The sequence below is a fragment of the Arvicola amphibius genome, chromosome 1, assembly GCF_903992535.2.
Source record: "Arvicola amphibius chromosome 1, mArvAmp1.2, whole genome shotgun sequence".
NCBI classification, from domain to species: domain Eukaryota; kingdom Metazoa; phylum Chordata; class Mammalia; order Rodentia; family Cricetidae; genus Arvicola; species Arvicola amphibius.
Genome location: NC_052047.1, coordinates 143,281,942 through 143,305,770, shown reverse-complemented (window position 1 = coordinate 143,305,770; position 23,829 = coordinate 143,281,942). Strand labels below are relative to the sequence as shown.

The 23,829-nt window shown below is 50.2% G+C and overlaps 1 protein-coding gene across 1 annotated transcript; it reads right to left on the bottom strand.

Moving 5' to 3' along the window:
* Positions 1 to 318: 318 nt before the first annotated feature.
* On the bottom strand, positions 319 to 22,415 carry Eps8l2 (EPS8 like 2). The gene is given in 30 exon segments (XM_038347013.1): positions 319 to 1,210; positions 1,362 to 1,411; positions 1,414 to 1,493; positions 1,578 to 1,687; positions 1,689 to 1,718; positions 1,720 to 1,760; positions 1,847 to 1,880; positions 1,882 to 1,920; positions 2,169 to 2,188; positions 2,191 to 2,266; positions 2,268 to 2,288; positions 2,980 to 3,085; positions 5,517 to 5,626; positions 5,899 to 6,031; positions 6,128 to 6,276; positions 6,501 to 6,575; positions 6,696 to 6,784; positions 6,952 to 7,063; positions 7,065 to 7,079; positions 7,203 to 7,273; positions 7,351 to 7,425; positions 7,428 to 7,467; positions 7,469 to 7,522; positions 7,639 to 7,701; positions 7,772 to 7,921; positions 8,440 to 8,604; positions 18,318 to 18,382; positions 19,189 to 19,244; positions 19,361 to 19,421; positions 22,235 to 22,415. Coding segments are annotated over 29 exon segments (2,196 nt in total). The 5' UTR covers positions 19,405 to 19,421; positions 22,235 to 22,415; the 3' UTR covers positions 319 to 1,087.
* Positions 22,416 to 23,829: the final 1,414 nt, after the last annotated feature.

The window sequence follows — 23,829 nt, the reverse complement described above, 5'->3', positions numbered from 1 at the left end:
GGACTTAGTTTCTGTTCAGAATGGGTTCCTGGAAAGCCAGCTGATTGGAAGGCTCTAGGGCCATGCTGATGGGCATGGAGGTGAGTGGTGCCTCCTAGCGTGGCCACAGCACCACCTGTGTCATGGGGCTGCTCTCTGCTGGACAGCTCTTTGAAGGGGCAATGCCAGGGATGGTGATATGCACACAGAATCCCAGAGCAGGAGGCTGGGGGTAGGGTGTCTCAGAGTTCACCCTGTCTCCAAGGAAAGGAGGAGGAAGAGAGGCGGTGGTGAGGACTGGGGTCAGGGCACTGCCACCCCGAGAGACAGACATGGAAGTTGCTAGAAGACAACTGGTTTATTGACATAGCTGTGGAGTCCCCGACTCTCATCTCTAGGTCTGAGGCTCCATCCAGTGCTGGGAAGCTCACCAGCCACCTGCACAAAGGCTGGCGGGAAAACAGCCAGAGTCAGCTGTTGTCCCAGGCCCTTTAGGTGGGATCGGACATCTGAAGTCAGTACCTATTTCTAGTCCATTCTTAGATCTTGAAAGAATAGAGAGTACAGCATACTCGATACCAGCAGGGCACCCAAGGCCTCCTATCCCGGAGCCTCTGACCGGGTTGTTCTTGGGGTGCTAGCAGCGTGAAGGGAGTGGGCAAGGTCATCAAGCTGGACAGCTGGGAATTCAGGCCCATTGTGCAGTTAGTGCAGTGGGTGAGGGGGCAGAAGAATTTAGAGCAAGCAACAGAAGGGAGAGGTGTGGAGTTTGGGGCCCAGCATCAGAAGGGACAGGAGCCTCCATGTACACAGGGAAAGAGGCCTTGCCCACCTGGAGAGTCCCGGGGCCTTGGCAGCAGATTGAGGGGGAACTGGCACTGCCAGGTACAGGTTTGGCTGAGGCTAGCCTTGGTTTGGAGAGAAGAAAATGGATTGGGGTTGGGGCTGGGGGGCAGGGAGGCAAAGGAGCCACCCACAGGTGTCGCTGGGCCAGTGCACAGGACCCTGCCTGAAGGCAGGTGAGCCAGCTGCACCCAGCCCATCTGTGTCCTTGGTATAAAATAAAACACATATAAAAATAATACTCCATGCATTAGGGTTGGGCCTGCTACAGATGCGACCTCCCCTCTGCCTCTGGCGAAGTATGCAGGTTGGTCTAGCTGTCCTCCGCCTTCCTCTGGTTCTTGGGATTAATCTTGTCTATAACCTCCTCCAGTTCCGACCCACTTTTCTGTGTTTAGGAAAGAAAGATCGGACCTCAGCCGGGAGGTGTGGGGATAGGCTGTACAGGTCAGGGCCGTGCTGTTTTCTCTGCTTTCCCAGTGACCCCTGGAGCATGTGCCAAAGAAGGAACTCAGAAGAAACAGGCAGGAACCGCTCACCTGCAGGAAAGCCTTCTGAACCATGAGCTGGCTGTACACACGACTGCCTCTTCCCCGCACACTTTCTTCAGCTCCTCCTTATTGAGGGAGAAGAGCTGGGGCCCAGTCAAGATTCCCAGGCTCTCCACGATCCTAGGGGTAGGTGGGCGTGAGGGCAGGGCAGTGGGCGTGGTGTATCCTGGCCCCGCCCCGCCGGCTGTGCGCACACAGGGCCACCTGCTACTGAAAGACTTGGCTTCCAACCAGGCTCGGACTTCGTTGGGACCTGACTGGAAGGTAAGTGGCAGGTGCACTGGCTGGCTGCGCTCCACGCGGAAGTGACGCTGGCGGTTGTCCCTTGTTGTGGCTGATCTTTTTTCATGAGCTCCTCATTGACCTCGTCCATATGTTGGATTAGCTCTGTAGGGCGCACGCTCTCAGCCCCTCCAGTTCTCCTCTTTTCCCTAACCCCCACCACTTCTGACCCCCAAAAAGGTTCTACTTACCTTCTTTGTTCCCTGCAAACATTGGGGGCACTTTGGTGGGTGGGGCTGGCAGGACCCCAGTATTTCTGACCAGACTGCAAAGGGTAGGGAAGAGGTGAGAGGTAAGGTGAGAGGCTATTAGGGCTTACCCAGGACCCCCAGGTGTGTGGGCCAGCCCTCCCCTTGAATAAGACCCCAGGAACCCACACCAGCCCTGGGCCCCAGCTTAGGGGCAGCAGATTTCCAGGGCTCAGGTCAAATGTCACATTGAGACCAGCTGCACCCCTGACCTTAGGGGCTTTGATTGTGTTGTAGATAGAATGGAGCCATGGCAGGCGATCACCTGTTCCAAGGTGGCACCACGCCTCCTGCCGAAACCTCAGCCAGGATGTTGCAGGGCACATAGCCAGCCTGGCCACTGCGATTCCGCAGCTTTCACCAACTGCCGGCCATCCTCCAACACCTGCGAAGGTATTGTGTGTCTGGGACACCCAGCAACACCCTGCACAGACCTCTAGAGAGTCTGGACACCCAGCAACGCCCTGCACAGACCTCTAGAGAGTCTGGACACCCAGCACAACCCTGCAACAGACCTCTAGAGAGTCTGGACACCCAGCAACACCCTGCACAGACCTCTAGAGAGTCTGTGAGAGCCGGAGGCTGGGATCACCTGCCAAACCCTTTACGGAGGGGCAGAGAGTCCTCCAGCTGTCCTCCTCAAGCCCAGCTCTCCATCCTCTGGGCACTATCTTGGCCTAGTAGGCTATCCGGTGCCTGCCTGGCCTCCCCAGTCCTGCGGATCAGGTACCTCTAACCTGATTCTGAATGTAAAGCTTTCCTCATCCTGCTCCACTTTCCGTCCCTCAGTGGGTGGCCTGAATTCAGGTTTGTCACAGGGAAGCTGGTCTAGGGTAGTGTTCTTGGGTGGGCATGAGTGACAAGACCCTGCTGGCTTCTATTATAAGGCCACCCACAATTGTAGACCTTCAGGGATCCCCCAGACATCAGAAGGCAGCTCGGTGGCCCAGCCAGACTGTGATGGGGGTCAGAGAGGCACCGTGAACCCAGGTCAAGCACCCTGGGAAGATGGGTGGATTGCACAGCCTAGCCCCAGAGAGCGCGGCCCACTTCCCCTGGATAGCCCAAGGCCTCACCTCCAGGACCTCATCCTTGAGCACAGACAGCTCGTTGGCATTGTGTGCTGTGAAGTCATAGAGGATCTTCACATACTTGGCCATGGCTGGTGTCGGCTGGTAGCCCCTGCAGGACCAGGAAGAGTTGAAGCCCAGGACTGGACTGGGGTCTCTTCCTGCTTCCCAGCTGTAGCGGCCTCTCCTGCTGCTGCCCAGATTGCAGTGGAGAGAGGCTGTGCTTATCAGCTGGGAAGGGAGGAACTGTGACATCCAGCAGGCAGGAGGGGGCAGAGCAGACTCCAAGAGGCTGGCCCAGCCCAGACTGTCTCAGGGAATCTCTTGCCCTGCTCCACAGAGGGACTAGAACCAGAGAGGTGTGCCGGGGGTGGGGTGGGGTGTGTGACAGCGTCACACTTTGCCAGCTGACCACAAGGCCTAGGATATTTTCAGTCATAGTACCTTAGAGGCAACCAGTGTGTCCTTTGGATGTCCCCCCCCTGCATCCCTGGAGCAGGGGTGAGCTCTGGCTATTAGTTTATCCCCCCTGGCCAGGTCACATTCCTGGTTAGTGTGGCCCTGATACAGGGTAATGCCCTGTTCAAGAAACACCTGAGAGGGAGGAGAAACAGGGGCGTTAGGTGTGTGCTCTGTGTGCTGACAGGCTGAGAATGATCCTACATGTGGTCCTAGTAGGGACACTGGATACCACGCTAAAGAAGGCTAATGCTGGAAATTCTTGTGTCTAGCCCTTGAAAGGGAGCCCCGGGATCACCAGGTAGACCCTGGATAGGAGTAAGAAGCAGAGGAGGGAGAGACAGGAGTGTACCCCCATTTCTTGGGCTTGTGTGTTATTCACTGTGAGATGAAGGGTGTACAGCAGGGGAGGGAGCAATCTGGGACCCCCAATCTGTGTCCCTGCAACACCACAGTGGCCAGGGCTTGGTAGGGCTGCTGGTTTCTAGTTAGTACCTTCCTTCCTTCCTTCCTTCGTTCCTTCTTTCCTTCCTTCCTTTCTTTCTTTCTTTCTTTCTTTCTTTCTTTCTTTCTTTCTTTCTTTCTTTCCTTTTTTGGTTCAGTAAGTTTCTAACCTTGATTTTAATTAATTATTTTTTGAGACAGAATCTCATTATGTAGCCATTGACTGTCTGGGCCCACAGAGATCTACGTGCCTCTGCCTCTGAGTTGTTACCATTATGCCCAGGACTCATTTAGGAGGGGAAAGAACAGGCCTTGGAGTCTGAGCAATCTTCTTACTTCAGTCTCCCAAGTGCTAGGAAACAAGCCAGCACACCTGTTTGGTGTTTGTTTGTTTGTTTTTGCTATTGTTTGTTTTTTGAGATAGGGTCTCTCGAAGTAGCCTTGGCAGGCCTGAAGCTCACTGTGTAGACTCAGAGATCTGCCCACTTCTGCTGCCCACTTCTGCTTCTTGAGTGCTGGGACTAAAGGCATGCAGCACCATGCCCAGCTCCTATCCCTTTTTTTTTTCTTTTTTCTTTTTTCTTTTTTTTTTTTTTTGGTTTTTCGAGACAGGGTTTCTCTGCAGCCTTTTTAGAGCCTGTCCTGGACCTAGCTCTTGTAGACCAGGCTGGCCTCGAACTCACAGAGATCCGCCTGCCTCTGCCTCCTGAGTGCTGGGATTAAAGGCTTGCGCCACCACCACCTGGCTTGCTCCTATCCCTTTTTAACCTTGATTGTAAACCAAGAAAGTATAGAAAGAACTGGTGTGAATTAAGGTTGTATAAGTATATGTAACTGGAAGTTTTTCCTTCAATTGTAGATTACAAAGTTAAGAAGAAAATTTGTGGCTAACACAAACCCAGTGATAGTTTTGGAGGTTTGGAGGGTTTTTAACATATTACTTTGCTTGTTTTTGTTTTTTTTTTTAACCTTACAGGCCTTTTGCTTATGTATTATGGTTTCCAGTTTCGTTTTTATTTGTGTGTGTGTGTGTGTGTGTGTGAGTGTGTGTGTGTGTGAGTGTGTGTGAGTATGTGTGAGAGTGTGTGCATTTCTGTATGTTTCTTCTTGTGCCTCCCTTTTTTTTTTTTCTCCCTTTTTTTTTTCTACTTGTTTGCTGTTTCCTATGCTGGTTCGTCTGCGTTTTGTTGTTATGAGAGAAATAAAGGGGTGGATTTGGGTGCATGGGGAGGATCTGAGAGAGGTTAGGGGAGGGGAACAATGATCAGAGTATATTATATGAAAAAATATTTTCAATAAGAATTAAAATTATAGGGGGCTGGAGAGATGGCTCAGAGGTTGAGAGCACTGACTGCTCTTCCAGAGGTCCTGAGTTCAATTCCCAGCAACCACATGGTGGCTCACAACCATCTATAATGAGATCTGGTGCCCTCTTCTGGCATGCAGGCAGACATGGAAGGAATGTTGTATACATAATAAATAAATAAATCTTTAAAAAAAAGAATTAAAATTATATAAAGAAGAATAAAATTGGATTCTCATTTGGAAACTAAAGCTTTTATAGCAGAGCAAAGCATTTGCCACACATGCTGGCAGGCATGCTTGCAGCAGCATGTGGCTCTCACACTGCGGGGACTTACCTGTTAGTATGTGGGGAGCTGCCTGGCGGTGCAATGTCTTCTGGGGGGAGATCAGAGGAGATGCTGTGCTTCGGGGAGTGCCGTGTGGACAGTCGACTCATGGGGGTCATCTGTAGGGAAAGTGGGGAGCTTGGGCTTGAGGGGGTACAGGCTGGACTAGAGGGACCATGGTGAGTTGGGCACAGGGGAGAAGCCTGATGAATGTGTTGTGACCCAGCACGATTGAGGACAAAGGATCACATGCGCGGGCAAGCCAAGCTGGCCTGACATTGCAGGGGCTGGAGTGGACTGTGCTGTTGATTTCGGGGTCTTGAGGGTGGTAGCAGGGGTGGGCCGGGGTGGTGAGCTCTGGGGAGGCATGGGGCTGGGCTGGAGTTCTGACCTGATCATTGGACAGAGATGCTAGTCCTTCTGTTTCCCAGGGAGCCTCCTGGAGGACATCCAGGGGTGGTTCCCAGCCGTTGTGGAACTTAGGCACATAAAGTGGCACCTGTGGCTCCCGGGGCCACTCAGAGCTGTGGTTGGCAGATCAGAAGGTCAGTCACGTTCCCCGCTGGGACCAACCCACCAGAGACTTCCATCTTGGTTCATATCTTGTCCCTTTTCCATACCGAGGCCTCATCCAGGTCTCCCCCAATGACTCCCACAGTGTCATCTCTTTGGGGACCAGGTGGCCACGCAGGAAGCCCACAGCTTCAGTGGAAAGCAAAGGGCTGGAGACAGAGCGTGCAATGTCTGGGCCGCCACAGGTGTTGACAATCTGGACACAGCACAGCGAGAGTGTCAGTTGGTGGGCCCAGCCCAGCCAACCCACGCGCCCCAGCCCACCATCCACCCCCACAGTTCTGCAGGCTGTCCCTCAGGGAGGGACTGTGGCCTCCTGGATATGCTAAGGCACAGCCTGAATATGCTAAGTTTCTTTCACCCCAAACCCATAGTGTCATTGTGTTGTCCCTGATCCCACCCTGCCCCAGCCCTAGTCACCAGTTCCAGAGGCCCGAAGAGGAAGTGCACCAGTTCAGCTGCGCTGGGGTTTTGGATATGCTTCTGCAGCTTTGCCTGGGGGTGGGAAGCACAAGCAGGTGACAGATGGTGTGTGTGTGTGTGTGTGTGTGTGTGTGTGTGTGAGCCTGGGTGACACCCCACCCTCACCAGCAGTGTGGGGTGGGGCTGACTCACCAGCAGGTTGAGGGCTAGCTTGATTTTCTGGAAACAGTCAACAAACTCTCCTTCTGAGGGGGGCCGCGCTCGAAGTGTAAGGACACCCTCTGGCAAAAGGCAGAAAGCTATGAGCCTTGGACCCCATTGAGCGGCTGACAAGTCCTGCTTGTTGTTGGCTACTGTCCCCATCCAAACTTGACATCCCCAGCTTGGTGTACATCTGCCATGTCTTGCCCCCGGTTGTCCATCCCTTCCCTATTATTCCTGTCAGTACCTGCTGGCGCCTTCTTGCTCTTCTTCCTCCCCTTCTTCCGTTGGTTCAATTGCTTGAAAGCCTCAGCTGCCTTCTGCAGCCGAGCCACAAACAATTCAATGTCATCCAGGGCAACAGTTGAGGATTTGCTGAGGTGAGAAGAAGGACCAGGGGGTCAGTCTGCATTGTCATCAGCAACAGAATGAGCCAGGCTCCTTGCCAACAGGAAGTGGACAAGGATGGAAAAGAGTCCTGGAAAGTTGGGCACCCACCGTTTCCTTTTCTATTCTCTGAGCCAGCACGGCCCGTGGCTCCTCATCCTGGGATTCCCGACGGCGATAACCTGCTTGGGGGGCAAGAGAGCTGCTGCAGGGTTCTTCATAAACCCCAGGGGGTGTTCCCACCCACCCCTCAGCCTACCTGGTTCACTGAATGGCACTGGCAATGGCAGTCCCACGCGGTTCTTGGCCTGGGGGGAATCCCCAGCATACCGCTGAAGGGAATGGGGGCTGGACTCTGAGGAGGGGGCAGGATAGAACAGCCGCTGACGGATCTTCTCCTGGTGTCCCCTAGAGGTGAAAGGAAGGTACAGCTCAGCCTGGCCATGGTCCTGCTGGGTGCTGCCACCCTGCAGCCCTCACTACCCAGGCTACTGAGCCCCAAGCAAAAGGGCAGGGCAGGGCCCCTACTTTTAGGGTCTGTGGCCGCATTCTTCTTGCCCAGTCGTCAGTCCGCCAGGGCGCTCTCAATGTCCTCCTGGATCAGCTCCGCCTGGGGACACAGGAGTGTCAGGTCAGCTCGGTTAGCTGGCATCATGCCCACCCCTGTCTGTCTGTCTTACCTCAACCTCATCACAATGAAAGAAATGGATGTCAGGCTTGTTCTGGTCCAAGTCCTGGCACACCAGCAGCAGCACAGAGGGGTAGCGAAGCTGGTTGAGCACTGTCTGGCTGTGCTGCACGGTGGACAGCGGGAAGTTCTCCAGTTCCTCCTGTGGGAGGGTATGTGATGGGTCAGCCATGCCTGACAGGCCCCGGATGTAGATGCAGGCTGCCACCATGAGCATAGATAAGACTATGTACGCAGTATGAAAGGGACTGACAGCCCGGGGACCCATAGACACATAGTTACTGGTCATTGTAAGTGGAACATGCTCCACAGATAGGAACACGTGTGTAACTCACAGGTGCAGAACAGGAACACAGCCCAGACTTGGCCATAGGCAGGGACGTAGACGCTAAGAGGATGGCCCAGAGCATAGCCCTCTGGGGCACGGCCAGGTCTGGCTTGATATAGCCAGTCAGGCTCTTGCAGAGAACAGTGCTCGGCAATCTAGCAGGTGCAGCTCTAAGGCAGCCTAAGTTGCCAAAAGGGGCCTAGACTCTCAGCTAGATCCACTTTTCCCCACCCACCCTCAGCCCATTTGCGTCCACAGACCAGCACGGCCATACACATCTGGATGAACCGGACATCTGGCCCTGCCTCTGCCCGTCCGCTCCCTGCACTTACCTGAGACTCCACGTCCAGCAGGTCGCAATGATTTGTCGTTAAACCTGCAGCAGCATTTCCTGGGCCCCAGACCTTCTCCTTGGAGCTCAGCTGCACCAGCTTCCGGATGGCATCATCCACTGAGGCAATAGCCTCACTCTTGTCCATGATGAACGTGACCAGGTGCTAAGGGAGGGGTCAGAGGTCACTTCTGGGCATTGTTCTTCTACTCCTTAAACCCCGGGCACAAGGGAAGGCCTCAGCCAACTAGGGATCCTGACCGGTCGCAGCACCACCTCAGGTGGGAGAAAGTGCCCTTCTGCTTTGGTGTGTGTCTTTGTTGGTCGTGATGGCTGACTGAAGTCCAGATTGAGTATCAGGACAGTCAGAGCAGTTACACAGAGAAACCCTGTCTCCCACAAAACAAACAAAACAAAACAAAACAAAACAAAAAAAAATACCCAACAAAAAAACTGAAGAAGAAGAGCAGGAACACAAAGTCTGTGGAAAAATAAACAACTTCCTCAACTTTTGAGTTTGTTAAAGATTTTGAGACACTGTCTCGTTGCTGAGATTACAGGTGTGTGCCACCACACTGGGTTATAAATAACTTTTTTATTTTTTTATTACTTTATTTGCTTCCTTTGAGACAGGGTCTCATTTTTGCCCTGGCTGGCCTGGAACTCACAGAGACCCACCTGCTTCTTCCTCCTGAGTGCTGAATGAAAGGCCTGCAACCACTACACCCAACTGTTTTAGTTTATTGTTTTATTTGGTTTTGGAGACAAGGTCTCATATTTAGCTCTGGCTTCCCTGGAACTCATTACATAGACCTTGAACTCACAGAGATCTGTCTCTACAAGCCTATGGAACTCTGGGATTAAAGGTATGCACACTATGCCAGGCCTTATTTTTTTTTTTTCAGCAGAATGAATGGATCTTTATTAAAGGGAAAGTGAGAAAAAAATCCTGGTTCCTAAAGGAGGAATAAGCTTTTCGTTTGTTTGTTTTGTCAGGGTGTTGCTATATAGCCCAGACTGGCTTTGAACTTGTGGTGGTTGTCTTGTCTCTATCTTCCAAGTGCTGCTGGAGTTATAGGCATGAGACACAACACACACACTATTGTGTGTACATGTGTATATATATATATATATTTATATATACATAGACATATATAAGTACACATACACATATATAGCATTAAAGACACTCTGTCTCTCATATATAGTGTACAATTGTTTGCCTTCATATATAAGTGTACACCAGTGCCTGCTGCCCATGGAATTCGGAAAAAGTCATCAGATCCCGGGACTAGAGTTAGGGATGGTTGCAAGCCACCATGTGAATGGCTGGAATCAACCCAGGTCCTCTCTACAAGAGCAAATGCTCTTAACTCTGTGCTGTCTCTCCAGTCCCTGAATTGTGTGCGTGTGTACTCTCCTGCACCTATGTGTGCACCATGTACATGCAATGCCTGAAGATTTTTTTTTTTTGAAACAGGGTTTCTCTGTATAACAATCCTCGTTGTCCTGGAATTTGCTTTGTAGACCAGGCTGCCTTGAACTCACAGAGATCTGCCTGCCTCTGCCTGTCCCTCCCCGCAGTGCTGGTGTTAAAGGCGTGAGGCACCATTCCCCTACCCAATGTAACATTTTTAACAAAGTGAACTAGATGAAGTCTGACTAAATAAAATGACTGCAAACTGATACTCTGAAGAAAGTCCCTGTGAGCTACACTGTGTGTTTAGACACAGACAAGCAGGGGCTCTCATCTTGCCAAGCTTCCCTACTGACAAAGTAGGGACACCATGAAAAGCTTGTTTGCATCGCCCCTCCCAAATCTCGCACAGATGCAAGATTTCCTACAGGCTGATGGCTGCAAACCGACTCAACAATGAGTAGGCAGGAACAGTGGGGAGGGCACAGGTCTTCCATTTCTGTGAGGCAAGGTAACACCGAAAACAAAATGCCACACAACTCGCCAAACAAAATCGGGCTGGCTAGGTGACAAAGCAAGATGCAGGAAGTCAGAGTGCGTGACCTCAGGGGAATGAAGAGTAGAAATCAGTACTAACAACTTCTCAGCAGGGTGTGGTGGTGTGAAGTTGCAATCTCAACACTTGGAAGGTACAAGACAGGAGAACCAGGGGTTCAAGGTCCTCTTTATCCACAGAATGTTCCAGGCTGGCTGGTCTGGGAGCTATGGGGCCCTGTCTCAAAAACAATCAAATAACTAAACTAAGCTGGGCATGTAATCACTTGCACTTGGGAAGAGGAAGCAGGGGATGAGGAATTCCAGGTAGCCTGGACTACAGAGTGAAACCCTGCCTCAAAAACATATGACTCAATGCACGCATGAATGACATATAGGAAAGATAACCTATGGATCAAAACTGAAGTCACAACCAGGAAAATGGCAATGGCTTATGCCTTTAGACCCAGCACTCAGAGGCAGAGGGAAGTGGGTCTCTATGAATTCCAGGCCAGCCTGCTCTGAGTTGTAGGCCAGACAGGGATACATAGTATGACCTTGTCTTAAAAAGAAAAAAAAAAAAAAAAAGAAGACGAGAAAAAGAAAAAGAAAAACAAAAAAAAAAATGAGGTCACAAAGAAAATGTAAAAGTATTAAAAAATATTTGGAGCTGAGTAAAAACTTATATATCACAATTTGTGAGATGAACTAACATTTCAGCAAAATTTTTAACTTTCATTGAATATATTAGACTTTAAAAAAAAGCACTTAAGATCAATTATCTAAGCTTTACCTTAATAAGCTAGAAAAACCTGCTGGGCGTGTGGTTCAGTGGTAGAATCTTGTCTAGCATGCACAATGCCCTGGTTTCCATCACTAGTACTAAAACTAAACAAACAAAGCTGGCAAAACACAATAAAACAAGACCCAAAGTATATACGAGAAGGAAATTAAGGGCAAAAGGACAAAATCCACAGAGAAGTAAACAACACAGAAAGTTAAGTTAAAAATTTAATAAAGCCCAAAGTTAACCCCTCAGCAAGGGTTATTAGAGGCCACACTGATATCTCAGTGGGACATGGCGGTGGTGTCTGCCTACAAACACAGCAACCACTTGGAGAGGCAGAGGAAGCAGGAGGGGTAACTGCAAATTCAAAGCCAGCATGGTCCTGAGAAACAGAATCGAGGCTAGCTTGGGCTAACTTGAAAAACCCTGCTACAAAAAACAAACAAAAAATACCCAAAGCCAAAACCAACAAACAAAAAACCCGAAGAAACAACTGCAAACAATAATTAAAAAGCAAAACATAAACAAAACAAAAAAATACAAATGAACAAACAAAAATACATCAAGGATTTTCAGAAAGCCAAAGGAAAGAAAGGACCTTACTACAAATCATACAGACATGAGAACAAAACTTGCACACAGAGAAAACCTTGCAGGCCAGGCGTAGTGGCACAGGCCTTTGATCCCAGCATTCAGGAGGCATAGGTAGGTGGATCTCTTGAGGCCTGGTCTACAGTTCCAGAACCACCAAGGCTACACAGAGAAGCTCCATCTCAAAAAGACCAAAATAAAACAAAACAAAAATCCAATAAACAAATAACATTTAAAAACCCAAACAAAGGAATTCTTGCATCCAGAAGCCTTTATGGTAAATCCTAATAAATATTTAAGTAAGAAATCATATGTATTCTGCTCAACTTTTCTGGAAATAAAGGAGAAAGGATGATTTCCCCACTGTCTGAGGAGGTCAGCACAACCCTGATATGCGAACCTGCATGGTTCTCATATAGAAAACTGAGATAAACGTTTGTTTTCTAAAAAGAGGTCTTCAGGGCTGGGAAAATAGCTCAGAGATGAAGAGCACATAGGGCTCTTGCAGAGGAACTGCGTCCAATTCCCAGCACCCACATCAGGCATCTCACAACTGCCTGGAACGCTAGCCTCAAAGAGCCAACACCTCTCTGACCTTTTTGGGCACACACACAGACACATGTTTATACCCATAAATGTTGCAGAATATTCCTGTACACTGTATGAAAATGAGTTACTATGATTGGTCTAAAAAGAGCTGAATGGCCAATAGCTAGGCAGGAGGTATAGGCGAGACTTCAGGGCAGAGAGAGAACTCTGGGAAGAAGGCAGAATCACCAGCTAGACGGAGAGAAGCAGCATGGGGAGAACAGAGTAAAGGTAACTGAGCCACATAAAAAAATGTAGATTAAGCCGGGCGGTGGTGGTGCACGACTTTAATCCCAGCACTCGGAAGGCAGAGGCAGGCAGATCTCTATGAGTTTGAGGCCAGCCTGGTCTACAAGAGCTAGCTCCAGGACAGGCTCCAAAGCTACAGAGAAACCCTGTTTCAAAAAACAAAACAAAACAAAACAAAAATTCTTTGTGCGGTTTTTTTGTTGTTGTTGTTGTTTCTTTCTGTGTGTGTGTGAGCTAGTGGCCAAAAGAAAAAATTCATTTACATATAAATAAATAATAAAAAATTTAGAAGTCTTTAATGAAATTTTAGAAAGTCAGCCCGTGAACACATACAAAGTCTCTTTTTTGTTTCTGCAGTACTGAGGATTGAATCCAGGGCCTCGTGTATGCTAGGTGAGTACTCTACCACTGAACCATATACTCAGTTCCACTAAAAATTATTTATTTCAGGCCTGGGTGCGGCGTACACTCTTAATCTCAGCACTCGGGAGGCAGATCTCTGCGTTGGAGGCCAGTCTTGCCTACACAGCCTGAGCCTATCTGACAAAAGAAAATTTAATATTTTAATTAACTAATTCATCCATCCATTTATTTGTTTATGTATTTTCCTGTGCATGTGTTTGCGGTTCCTTTGTGCCACGGGCATGCAGCAGCCCATGGAGGCCAGAAAAGGGCACTAGCTCTCTTGGGATGGAATTGCTAGTGCTTGTGAGCTGCCCTGTGGGTTCTGGGAATTGAACCCATGTTCTCTACAAGAGCAGTAAGCAGTTTTAACCACTGAGCCATCACTTCAGTCCCAAAACCAATTTTAAAGATTTTTTAAAATTATTTTGAAATTATGTGTAGGTGTGTGTACCTGTGTGTGGTTATGTGTGTATGAGTGCAGGTGCCTGTGAGGCTGGAATTACAGTTAGCTGGCTTTGAACTCCTCATCCTCCTGTTTCTGTGGCCTTAGTGCTGAGATTACAGGCTTATGCCTCCATTTCCTGTAGGATAATACATTTTGTTTGCTGCTTCTTCTTTTTTAAAGAGACAGGGTCTTTCTATAAAGCCCTAACTGTCCTGGACTCACTATGTAGGCCAGGTTGGGCTTGAATGCACAGAGATCTTCCTACCTCTGCCTCCCAAGCACTGGGAATAAAGGCGTGCGCCACTACACCTGGCTTTTTCTTTTTTTAAATTTGTGTGTGTGTATGTGGCAGGGGCAGGTGGATCTCTGAGTTTGAGGCTATCCTGATCTACAGAGTGAGTTCCAGAACAGCCAAGGATACACAGAACCAGGGAGCTGTTTCTGAGTAACTAAAAACAGTACTATTTATGCCATTTTGTCTTGAAAAACAAAAACAACAACAAAAAGGAGAGAAGGCTCAGAGGTTAAGAGCATTGCCAAAATCCAAAGGTCCTGAGTTCAATTCCCAGCAACCACAAGGTGGCTCACAACCATCTATAATGGAATCTGGTGCCCTCTTCTGACCTGCAGGCATACACACAGACAGAATATTGTATACATAATAAATAAATAAATATTTAAAAAAAGGAGAGAAGAAAGAACGAAAGACGGAGGGAGGGAGGAAGGAAAGAAGGAAGGAAAAGAAAGAAATCTTGTCTACAAGGAAATCACTAAATTCATCGAAGTCTCAGTACACTTGACAACTATGCTGAAATTCCATTGTTTAGCTATAGACAGCAGATAACTGGAGGACAAAGTTTAAAAGACAATACTGTGGTGCCTGTCCTTGTGGTCACCACAGTTCTCTACTAGGGCTTAAGATCCTATTAGCACGAGGGAAACCATGCCTGGCAGTGAAAACCTAGTCCTCTACCCAGAACAAGTCGTGGATCTTGGAAGAGAAACTACAGCTGCCACTTCATTCCATCAGCATAATCTCTAATTACATTCTAAATATTTGCCCTTATGCCCACAGGTAAGTGCAGTCCTCACCCTTCAACAAGGCAAGTTCTCTTTGCAACAAAAGGAGAGCATTACAGAAAACCACAGCCAACCAAAGTACAGAGCTGTGGAGCCCTGTCCCGGTGAGAAATCCACACCTAAAGCTCGGGGACATTGCAGAAGAAGGGGTAGAAAGATTGTGTAAGAGTGGGAGGGTTAGGGAGTTTACCATGAGATTCTGTCTCCCAGTAATGTCGGAAGCTACATTCATAAAGTCTCACCAACATGACTGCCTGTCATGAGCTGAGCAAGGATGATAACAGGAGACATGCCAAGGTGGACGGAGGCATGGCCACGAAGCCTCAACCTCAATCCCAAACAAAGAACTACAGATGGCTGAGGATTGCTGCAAGCAGGAAGAATGGCCTTCCCCAGGGGAGAGCATACTGCACACTGATTGGTTATCCAATACCAAATGGTCAGCCCTAAAAACATACACACATGTGACATTGTACAGACTGAGCAGATTGTATATTTAGGAATATATATTAATATAATATATATATATATATATATATATATATTAGTGAAAAAGTGACCCTGAATTTGAAAGAGAGTTAGAAGTTAGAAGGGATATATGGGAGGGTTTGGAGGAAGGAAAGGGAAGGGGAAAATGATGTAATTATTATAATTTCAAAAAATAAAAGGGATTGGAAGATTGCTTAGTTGTTGAGAGTAGCCTTTTGTTCTTGCAGAGGATCCTCCTTCAGTTCCCCAGCCCCACATGGCAGCTTATGACTCTGAAACTATAGTCCCAGAGATTTGATGCCCTCCACTGGGTACCAGACACACATGTGCTGCACATCCATACATACAGGCAAAACACTCCTACATACTATAAAATAAATAAATCTGAGAAATTAACAACAACAATAGTCAAAAACAAAAATAAAAGCAATACCATTTAATGCCAGATGCGGTGGTTCATGCCTTCAACCCCAGCACTGGAGAGCTGAGGAAGGTGGGTCTCTATAAAAACCACCCTGGTCTAAATAGCAAGCTCCAGATCAGTCAGGGCTACACAGTGAAACCGTTCCAAACCAAAACCAAAACAACGAAGCCCCACGGGATGACTCATGTGGTGAACAGGATGTGACAAGCACTGCACTAGGGACCCTCTCAAATGCCATTCGTAGACTACAGAGTAACGTAAACATAAACATGACATCCACAATGAAAACAAGAAACCATCGTTAAGAAAACTAAGGAAATCTTGCTAGGCTCTGAGTAGCACGCCTTTAATCCCAGCACTCAGAGGCAGAAGCAGGCAGATCTCTGAGTTTGAGGCCAGCCTGGTCTACGGAGCAAGTTCCAGGACAGCTGGGGTTGTTGCATAGAGAAACCCTGCCTTGAAAAATGAAAAAAAATTTAAAGATACCTTAATAAATGGAGAAACATCCCATATTAGTGGATGGGAATTCAAAATATTAAGATGCCAATTTTCTCTAAACTGATAATAGATTTGACTCAATGTCAATCAATGTTAGCAATGTGCTTATCTATTTAGAGACAGGGGTCTCAATAAATAAAATAAAATTAAGCTGATCATGAGCCTAGAAGCAAAAGACTACCCTACCATGAATAAAAAGGGAGAATTCTTCATTGTTAGGTAACAACTCCTTGGAGATTAAAAAGTAATCAGACAGGAAAATGAGCATATGACTAGATGTCTCTAAAATCAAATATGTCTACTCATCAAAAGACAACAACATATTAGTTAACAAATTACCTAATGAAGAAGATTTTTGTTATTGTTTATTTGAGACAATGTTTCTATGTAAGCTTGCCTGTTCTGAAACTTTCGTGTAGATAAGGCTGGTCTTGAACTCACAGAAATCCGACTGCCTCTTTTTAATTAGATAGAAAAGGGGAGATGACAAGGGATGTCCCTTCTATATATGTTGCTCCTATTGGTTGATGAATAAAGCTGTTTTAGCCAATGGCTTAGCAGAGTAAAGCCAGGTAGGAAATCTGAATACACACACACACACACCACACACACACACACACACACCCTATGGAGAATGAAGGTGGAGTCAGGCAGATGTCATGTAGCTATAGCTGCCTAGATGCACAACCTCGTGGCAATACACAGATTAATAGAAAGGGGTTAATTTAATATATAAGAACTCGCTAGGAATATGCCTGAGCTGTTGGCCAAAGCAGCTTCTTTATAAACCAATGGTAATAAAACATATTCATAGCATACAGAGGAGAATCTACATCTTCCTCTGCCTCCCAAGTGCTGGGATTAAAGGCATGTGCCACTATGCCCAGAACCCTTGATCTAATCTACATATCTAACCATATGCACAAGATACTTCTATAAAGGTCAGGGCACCCCCTGTCTACCTGAAGCAGGGCAGTAGTGGGGAAAAGCCTGGAATTATGCTGTGGAAGAGATGATTGGAAAGCTCTCCCATCCTCTGTATATGATTTTCTTAAAATAAAGTCATGAAGCAAGAAGCAAAAGTGCTTTGAACTATAGCATCTCCCTTATAGGACAATAGTCTCAAAAAGACAAGTTTTGGGATGCAAGACAGATCAGCATCATTAGGGATTAGGGTGGAGTGGCTTTGAACATGAGGAGGTCTGAAAGCAGCTGAGGCATGGTAGAACTCTTCTATGACCCACTGTGGTGGCAACAGACCTGCACCCCCCATTAATTTATTGTATAAAAAGTCAAAAGAAGCAAACACAAATTCAGTGCCCCCTATTGTTTCTCAGCCCAACCCCCCCGGGCCTCAGTCTTTCTATCAGAGAGGAGCAAAAAAACCTTATGATACCCCTGCTCCTCTGGACTCCGAGCAGGCCGGAAAAGTCCCCACAACAGCTGGGCAGAGTTAAGCAGTATGGACCAAAGTCCAGGAGCCAGGCTGGATGCCCCAGGTAGTTCTCACCAAGGAGGGACAAAGTTCCACCGCTGAGAGAAGGGTGGCACACTGTCCTGCAAGGAAGAGGCATTGAGGTGACCATCTGTGCCTCCATGCCCTGTCCTTGGACACTGAGTTGCTGTGGTCACCATGTCATGACCCATTGACTCAGGTGGGTGAGCAGCACCTTGAACACCCAAGAATAGCAGGATCAAGATGCCACGGGGATTCCTGATGGCTCTTGTGGTCCATTCTACAGACACAGGCAGGTTCTGAGGACAGCTATCTGCTTCCCTTCTGGGGTATGGGTCTTGTGTCGGGTGAGGAGACAGGAATACAGGGGACCCCTTGCCAGTGCTGGCTTCTTGGGGGGCTCCTCTTCCTACTTCTGTCATTCTTCACCATTATCTTACAAGTCCAGTCTATGACTAGGAACACAGTCAGCCCAGGAAGGACATTTCAAAAGAAAAATTTTGAATTCTCAGTGCAAATTAAAAGTGACTAGGAGAACGGCCACTCACGCTGGCAGCCAGCCAGAGGGCACAGGTTATGTCTAGACTCAACAGTGCCATCCAGGCTCCCTGTAGCCCTCAATAAAGGATGTCTTTGTTCCAACATATTCCTCCCAATGCAGTTCCTTGTTTTGGGGCCAAGATGACAGCTTCCTTCCATGGTCTTTTCTGAGCTACATGGCCACAGGCAACAACTTCCGGAGCAGCCTCAGGCCCCACTATGAACTCCTTCAGCCTTGAGGAAAACGTTTCCCCACTGTGGCTGGGCCCAGACCAGCATGGGCAGTCCTTTGTTCTCCCTTCCCACTTTCCCTGAGCCTCAGTTTCTCTACCTGTCCCTGGAACAAAGGGAAGAGGGGGAGTTTCCTGATCCTCACCTGGACATGGTACTGTGACGTCTCATGCATGATGACGTTGGAGTTGGAGTACTTCTTCCTCTGCTCTGGATGGAGAGAGAGATGTCATGCACCCCAAAAGAAGGACCTAGTCTAGTGGGACTTGACCCTCAGGGGCCATGGAGGAGAGGGAGAGTGGGATAGGTTGCTGCTTTCTGAACCCCGCACAGCCAATAGAAAGGACTGCAGGCTGGAAAATAGCATTAAACACTCCTGTGGGGACCTCTGGCTTGGTCCCATGACAGGCCGCACTGAGGCTCCAGAAGACAGAGACTTATTCAGAGTGTGTTGGGGGGAGCAGCCTCTCACTGAGGGTTTGTTTGGGTGGGGGCAGGAAACTAAGTTTTATGTAATGGAGGCTGCCCACTTCACCAGGGAAGTAGTCCCAGGTCGGGGCCTTCCTATCCTACCAGCTACCACTGGGATACTCCTGCTCTCTGGAGCTCCTCCTTCCCAGGCCTCCAGCTTCCAGCATCTAGCAGTCAGAGGCACAAATGAGGGGCATGGCTGAGCAGGAGGAGCCTGGCCCCCTGGAGCAGATACCTGGCAGCTGGGTCCCATCTGACCCCACCTACTTGATCGGGTTGCAGGGCTGCCCAGTGGAATCAATATTAATGCTCCTTGAATTATTTGTAAAGGCCTCTCTCCTTACAGCACAGCAGAGGCCGTTTCAGTGGCCAGGAGCTTTGCAGACAGACATCCAAAGTTCTCAGTGGATTAGGGTCCAAAGGCCTCCTCTGGGCACTTTGAACTACTACTCCAGGCTAGAGCTCAGCCTTGTGACAAGCAGGGATGAGACCCCCAGGGTCCATTCATCTTCCTTAAGTTCATACCATCCTTAAATTTCACTCACCAAATAAGTCCTTTGCGCTCATCTTGGGCACACCATCAGACCGGCCCAGGCTGCCACTAGAGGGGAAGAAGGCAGATGAGGACAAGGCTCACATCACACACACACACACACACACACACACACACACACACACACACACACGGGACTTGAAGGGAGGTAGGACAACACTTACTTGGCAGCTCCTGGGCAGCAGCTCATGGCCCCTGACTGGCTCATGGTGTCCCCAGTGGTGGCTAGAGTCAAGGAGAACAAGAACAGATGTTAGTCTGACTGGAATCTAGGGCCCAGCGCCTGGCTTCCACCTAAGGACAGAGGAGCCCAGCTGACACTTTCTCCTGGCCAGGATAATGCCTGGGTCCTCCTCTCTTAAGCCTGGTCCAGGGACTAGAAACCTCAGTTGCCTGGCCAGACTCCTCAGGGGATCCCCAGAAAGCAGTGTCCTACAGACCCATGCCTGTTGCTGGTGGCAATGGAGACCCCCACCTGGCCTCATACCTTTGATTCTCTGCAGGGATGCTCCTAGAAGCTGTCAGGGAGGCTTTGAAGGAGGGGCCTGCCCATGGAGAGGACAGCTCCTTCAAAAACCCTGATGCCATGAGAGGAGGATGGCAGGAGAGGGACCCCACTACTACCTTATCCCAGGCTTCACTCCAAGGGACCCCTACATATACATATGGACATGCCCACAGGGGCCAGCTCCTCCAGATCCGCAAGGAGGCCAGCCCCCAGCTCCATCTTGGGAGAGCCTGAACAGGCTTGTTGCAGGGCAGAAGTTTTGGGGTGGTTGGCCTCCTCAGTTCAAACCCAGGTGACCATACGCAAGGTTCCTCCCTGAACAGACTTTCCAGACCTGACCTCCCCCAGCTACATTTTGGGACAATTGAAGCCTGGCCATCACTGTGAGCAAATTTTCCTTACAGCCTAGACCTGGGTCCTTCTCTGAACATAACAGAGGCCGAGAGTAGCCCTCTAACCAAATGAGAGCTGGAGAGACCTTCAAGCAATAGGCTGGCCTTCATGCCCCTGGAGAGACAGGTAGGCAGCATTTCTGGCTGTTCTTCTGGGGCTCTGTGGCCAGCTTTCTCTGAGGTCTACTTCTGTCTGACGCTATATAGCAATGCTGCCATCTCTCCTAGCTTTAGCGTTTTGGTATGCTAGGGTAAGGCCACCAGCCAGGGTACTGCTGGTAGGAGGGCTAGGTGCAGGCCTCTCTTATTCTAGTACTTTCTGGTTTGACCTGGTCTTGACGGGGTGGGCTCCCAGGAGGTGAGGACTGTGGGCCTTACCTTGACCCAGCTCTCCTACTGCTCTCCTACCCCTACCCCAGGTCCTGCCTTGTGAGAAGAGGCTGAGCCAGATTTCTAGGTCCACCTATCCATGGAGAATGTCCGGAATGCTCATGACCTCAGTAGGTAAGCCCTGGTGTTTGCTTATGGGATTCCTGGCTAGCTCAGCCAAGGGCACCAGGCACGTGGGGCCAGGAATACACACACCATGGGCAAAACAAACTGCTAGAGACCCAGGCCTGAAGGCACGCAGACTCTGAACAGGCTTGGACACGCGGGCCTGCCCTTGGGGAAAGTAGCCAGGACCTCAGGGATGACACTGGGGCTACCTCGGCCTGCAAAAGACTCACTCCCAGGAGGCTTCTACAGCTGAAGGGGGGCGGGGAGCAGGAAATCCATATAATTCATTGCTGGTGAAGATGGAACACCCAGGCCCAGTAGGTGTTTTACTGTTTCCGGGTTGAAGGGAGGCCCAGCATGTTAGAGTGTGTGGTAGGTTCAACAGTGGAAGGGGAGGAGGGCCCTGGCAGGGCAAGGAGGGCGGAAGAACTGGCTCCAAGTTCAAATTCCAGCTACACGCGCTGAGTGACCTTGGGGAGGGGTCAGCTTAGTCACCTGGGTTCTTGGCTGTCCTCGTGGGAGCTGGGTGTGGTCCTGGAATGGGATGGGGGAGTCCCTTGGGTCCTGGCTGGGTCCTACTCGGGGAGCAAAGTTCAGGAATCATCAGGTGGGAGCAGTAGAGGCTGAGCTGAACTGGAAAGCTATTGGTAGGAGGGGCTGGGTGCCCCTGAAGAGACCCAGGCCGGCTCAGAGGGGTGGGCCAACCAGTCCTAGACAATAGACAGGACTAGCAGAGGTCTGTGCACAGGTAAGACCACAGAGTCTAGTGTGGGAGGGGCTCCAGCAGTGCCCTGCCTCCTTCAACAGTCAAGAAGGTTTGCACGAGGGAGATAGTAGAGAGATGGTCTGTGGACGAGCCTTCCCCTTCTCTGCCTCCGGGGAAACCTTTGTGCAGTAGCACAGACTAGTGAGTCCCAGGGACCTTGGCAGCCAAGCCGTGGATGTCCACAGGGCCTCCCCCTAGCTGATCTCCCTCCACAATAGGATCTCCTGCATCATAGCTTCTCCCTGCTCCCCTGAGACTCCACACCCCACTCTGGCCTGGAGCCTGACCCAGCCTGATGTTTCCCTGGCTCTGGGTTTCTTTTGGGCTCTGACAGGCAGGAAAAGTCAACCTTCAGGCACTTGGGTGGTATGCCCACACCACAGTCAGATCTTGAAGAAGGTCCAGCCTGCTGGATGGAATGAAGGCCCTCCCTCCTCACCACCCTCCCTTGTCAACTGCCAGGTTCCCCTCATCCGCTCCAGGGCTGGGAGGGGGCCGGGACCAGGGCGAGTGAGTCACACACCACCGGCTTAAAAATATCTCTGAACACTGGCCGCCGCCCGCTGGACCGACGGGGCCTCAGCAGAGCGGTTCTTGAGCTAAAAGTCCAAGGGAGGCTCAGGCCCAGCCTCTCTCCCAAGTTCCTATGCCCCACGGCGCATCCGCAACTCCCAAACCTAGGCTTAAGCTGTACCCAGAGTCCCGCGCGATCCAGATCATCCCAAACCTCACACTCAGGTGTCCTCAGCTCCGGTGCTGTGTTGCCCTCCAAACCCAGCGACCGACCCAGAGTCTCGGGACAGAGATCCATATCCCATGGCCACTCTGGGAAACTGAGGTCCACATTGGCAAACTCCCTGGCTGAAGCGCTCACCTGTTCGCCGGCAGCCAGCGCCTGCGCTTGGCTAGTCCCCTAGGTCAGTCTGTCAGCCCGGCCGCTGTCAGAGCCTCACCGGCAGTGGAGCTCCCTCTCCCCGGACAGGCGGGACCTCTGCTGGGCCGGATAGGCCGGGCGGGGCTGTGAGAGGAGGAACCTGAGCGACAGGTTACCGAGTCACCCGGGAGTAGGCACCAGGGAGGCTGAGGAAGGGGGCGGGCCTGGGGCAACCACTCCCCTCCCCATATCGTTCCCCACCCCCCTTCCCTGCACAGCACAGTTCCTCCTCCTCGCCTTCATCTGTCCTCCCAGCGGTCCTAAAAGCACCTGGGGCCCCATCGCAGCTGGCCCTGAAGTGCAGGGTGCGGCCCACCTGCTCTAACAGGCTAAGCTGCAGTAGCAGGTGGGGACCTGGACCGGCCTGCAGGGGCAGTACTGGATGAAGCCTCTGAGGGGTTGCAGTCATGCGGGAGCTCTCAACCAAGACCCTATCAGGTGCCCTCCACCCCCAAGTTGCCTGGGACAGAGCTCTTTAATGGTTCAGTCTGGGGCCTGGGATTTTGGGTTCAAGGCTTTTGAGTTCAGGAGCTTTTAACTCCCGGGTGCGGGCCTCTCCCTTCTTCACATACAGGAGCTCCTAAAGTACCTACCCCTGAGAGATGGACTATTTATGGAGAACCCGGGTACCTGTCCTCACCATGTTAGCTCCCAGAATACCCTGCCCACTCGGCTGACAGCTCGGGCCCGAGTTGGGTGAATTTAGAGCCGAAACTAGTTGACTAGGAGGAAAAAATGGAGTTATGGCCTGCTAGCCAAGGGTACTGTCCTTATGAGAACAAGAGACCCTAAGGCCCCGGCTATTGTTCCCAGAGTTGGGGCAGAGGAAATGGGTGCTGCCAGGAAGCCAGGGTCCTAGGCTACAGTCCCAGAAGGCAGGGCCCTGGCATGTTTGTCGTGGGCCGGCAGTCAGCCTTCCCTAGGGCATTGAGTGCTCTGTCCCCCAGGGCCAGCAGCATGTCTGACCCATCTGACACACTCTGGGACACCACAGGTAGGCTGGACAGAAGGGTGGCAGAAGTGGACTTGGTCCTCCAGGCCCAGCTACTGATGAGTCCCAGAGATGCTTCCTGGTTCCCAGCCCTTACAGCTGACCTCACAGAACTGGCCCAATCTTGCTCTGCCTATGACCTTGCCCTGGCCCAGCAAGCAGAGGTCAAATGCTCAGCTGTGGAAAGGGAGGGGCAGGGGTTTGTGTCGGCCCTGACATTCCTGGGCAGAGCTGGAAATGGGTGAAGTGTGGGGCTCCCTAGTGCTGATACCAGTGCTCACTGACTTTGCTGTGAGGTAGCCCAAGCTGGTGGTAGTAGCTGATGTCCTCTCTGGGCCAAAGGAAACACAACCTCCATGTGGCCAGTAAGAGTAGAGGTGTTTTATTTTGGTTTGGTTTTATCGAGATAGGGTTTCTCAACCTAACAGCCCTGGCTGCTCTGGAACTCATGGTGTAGACCAGGCTGGCCTCAACTCACAGAGATCAGCCTGCCTCTGCCTCTTGAATGCTGGGGTTGTAAAGGCGCGCCACAAGAGTAAAGGTG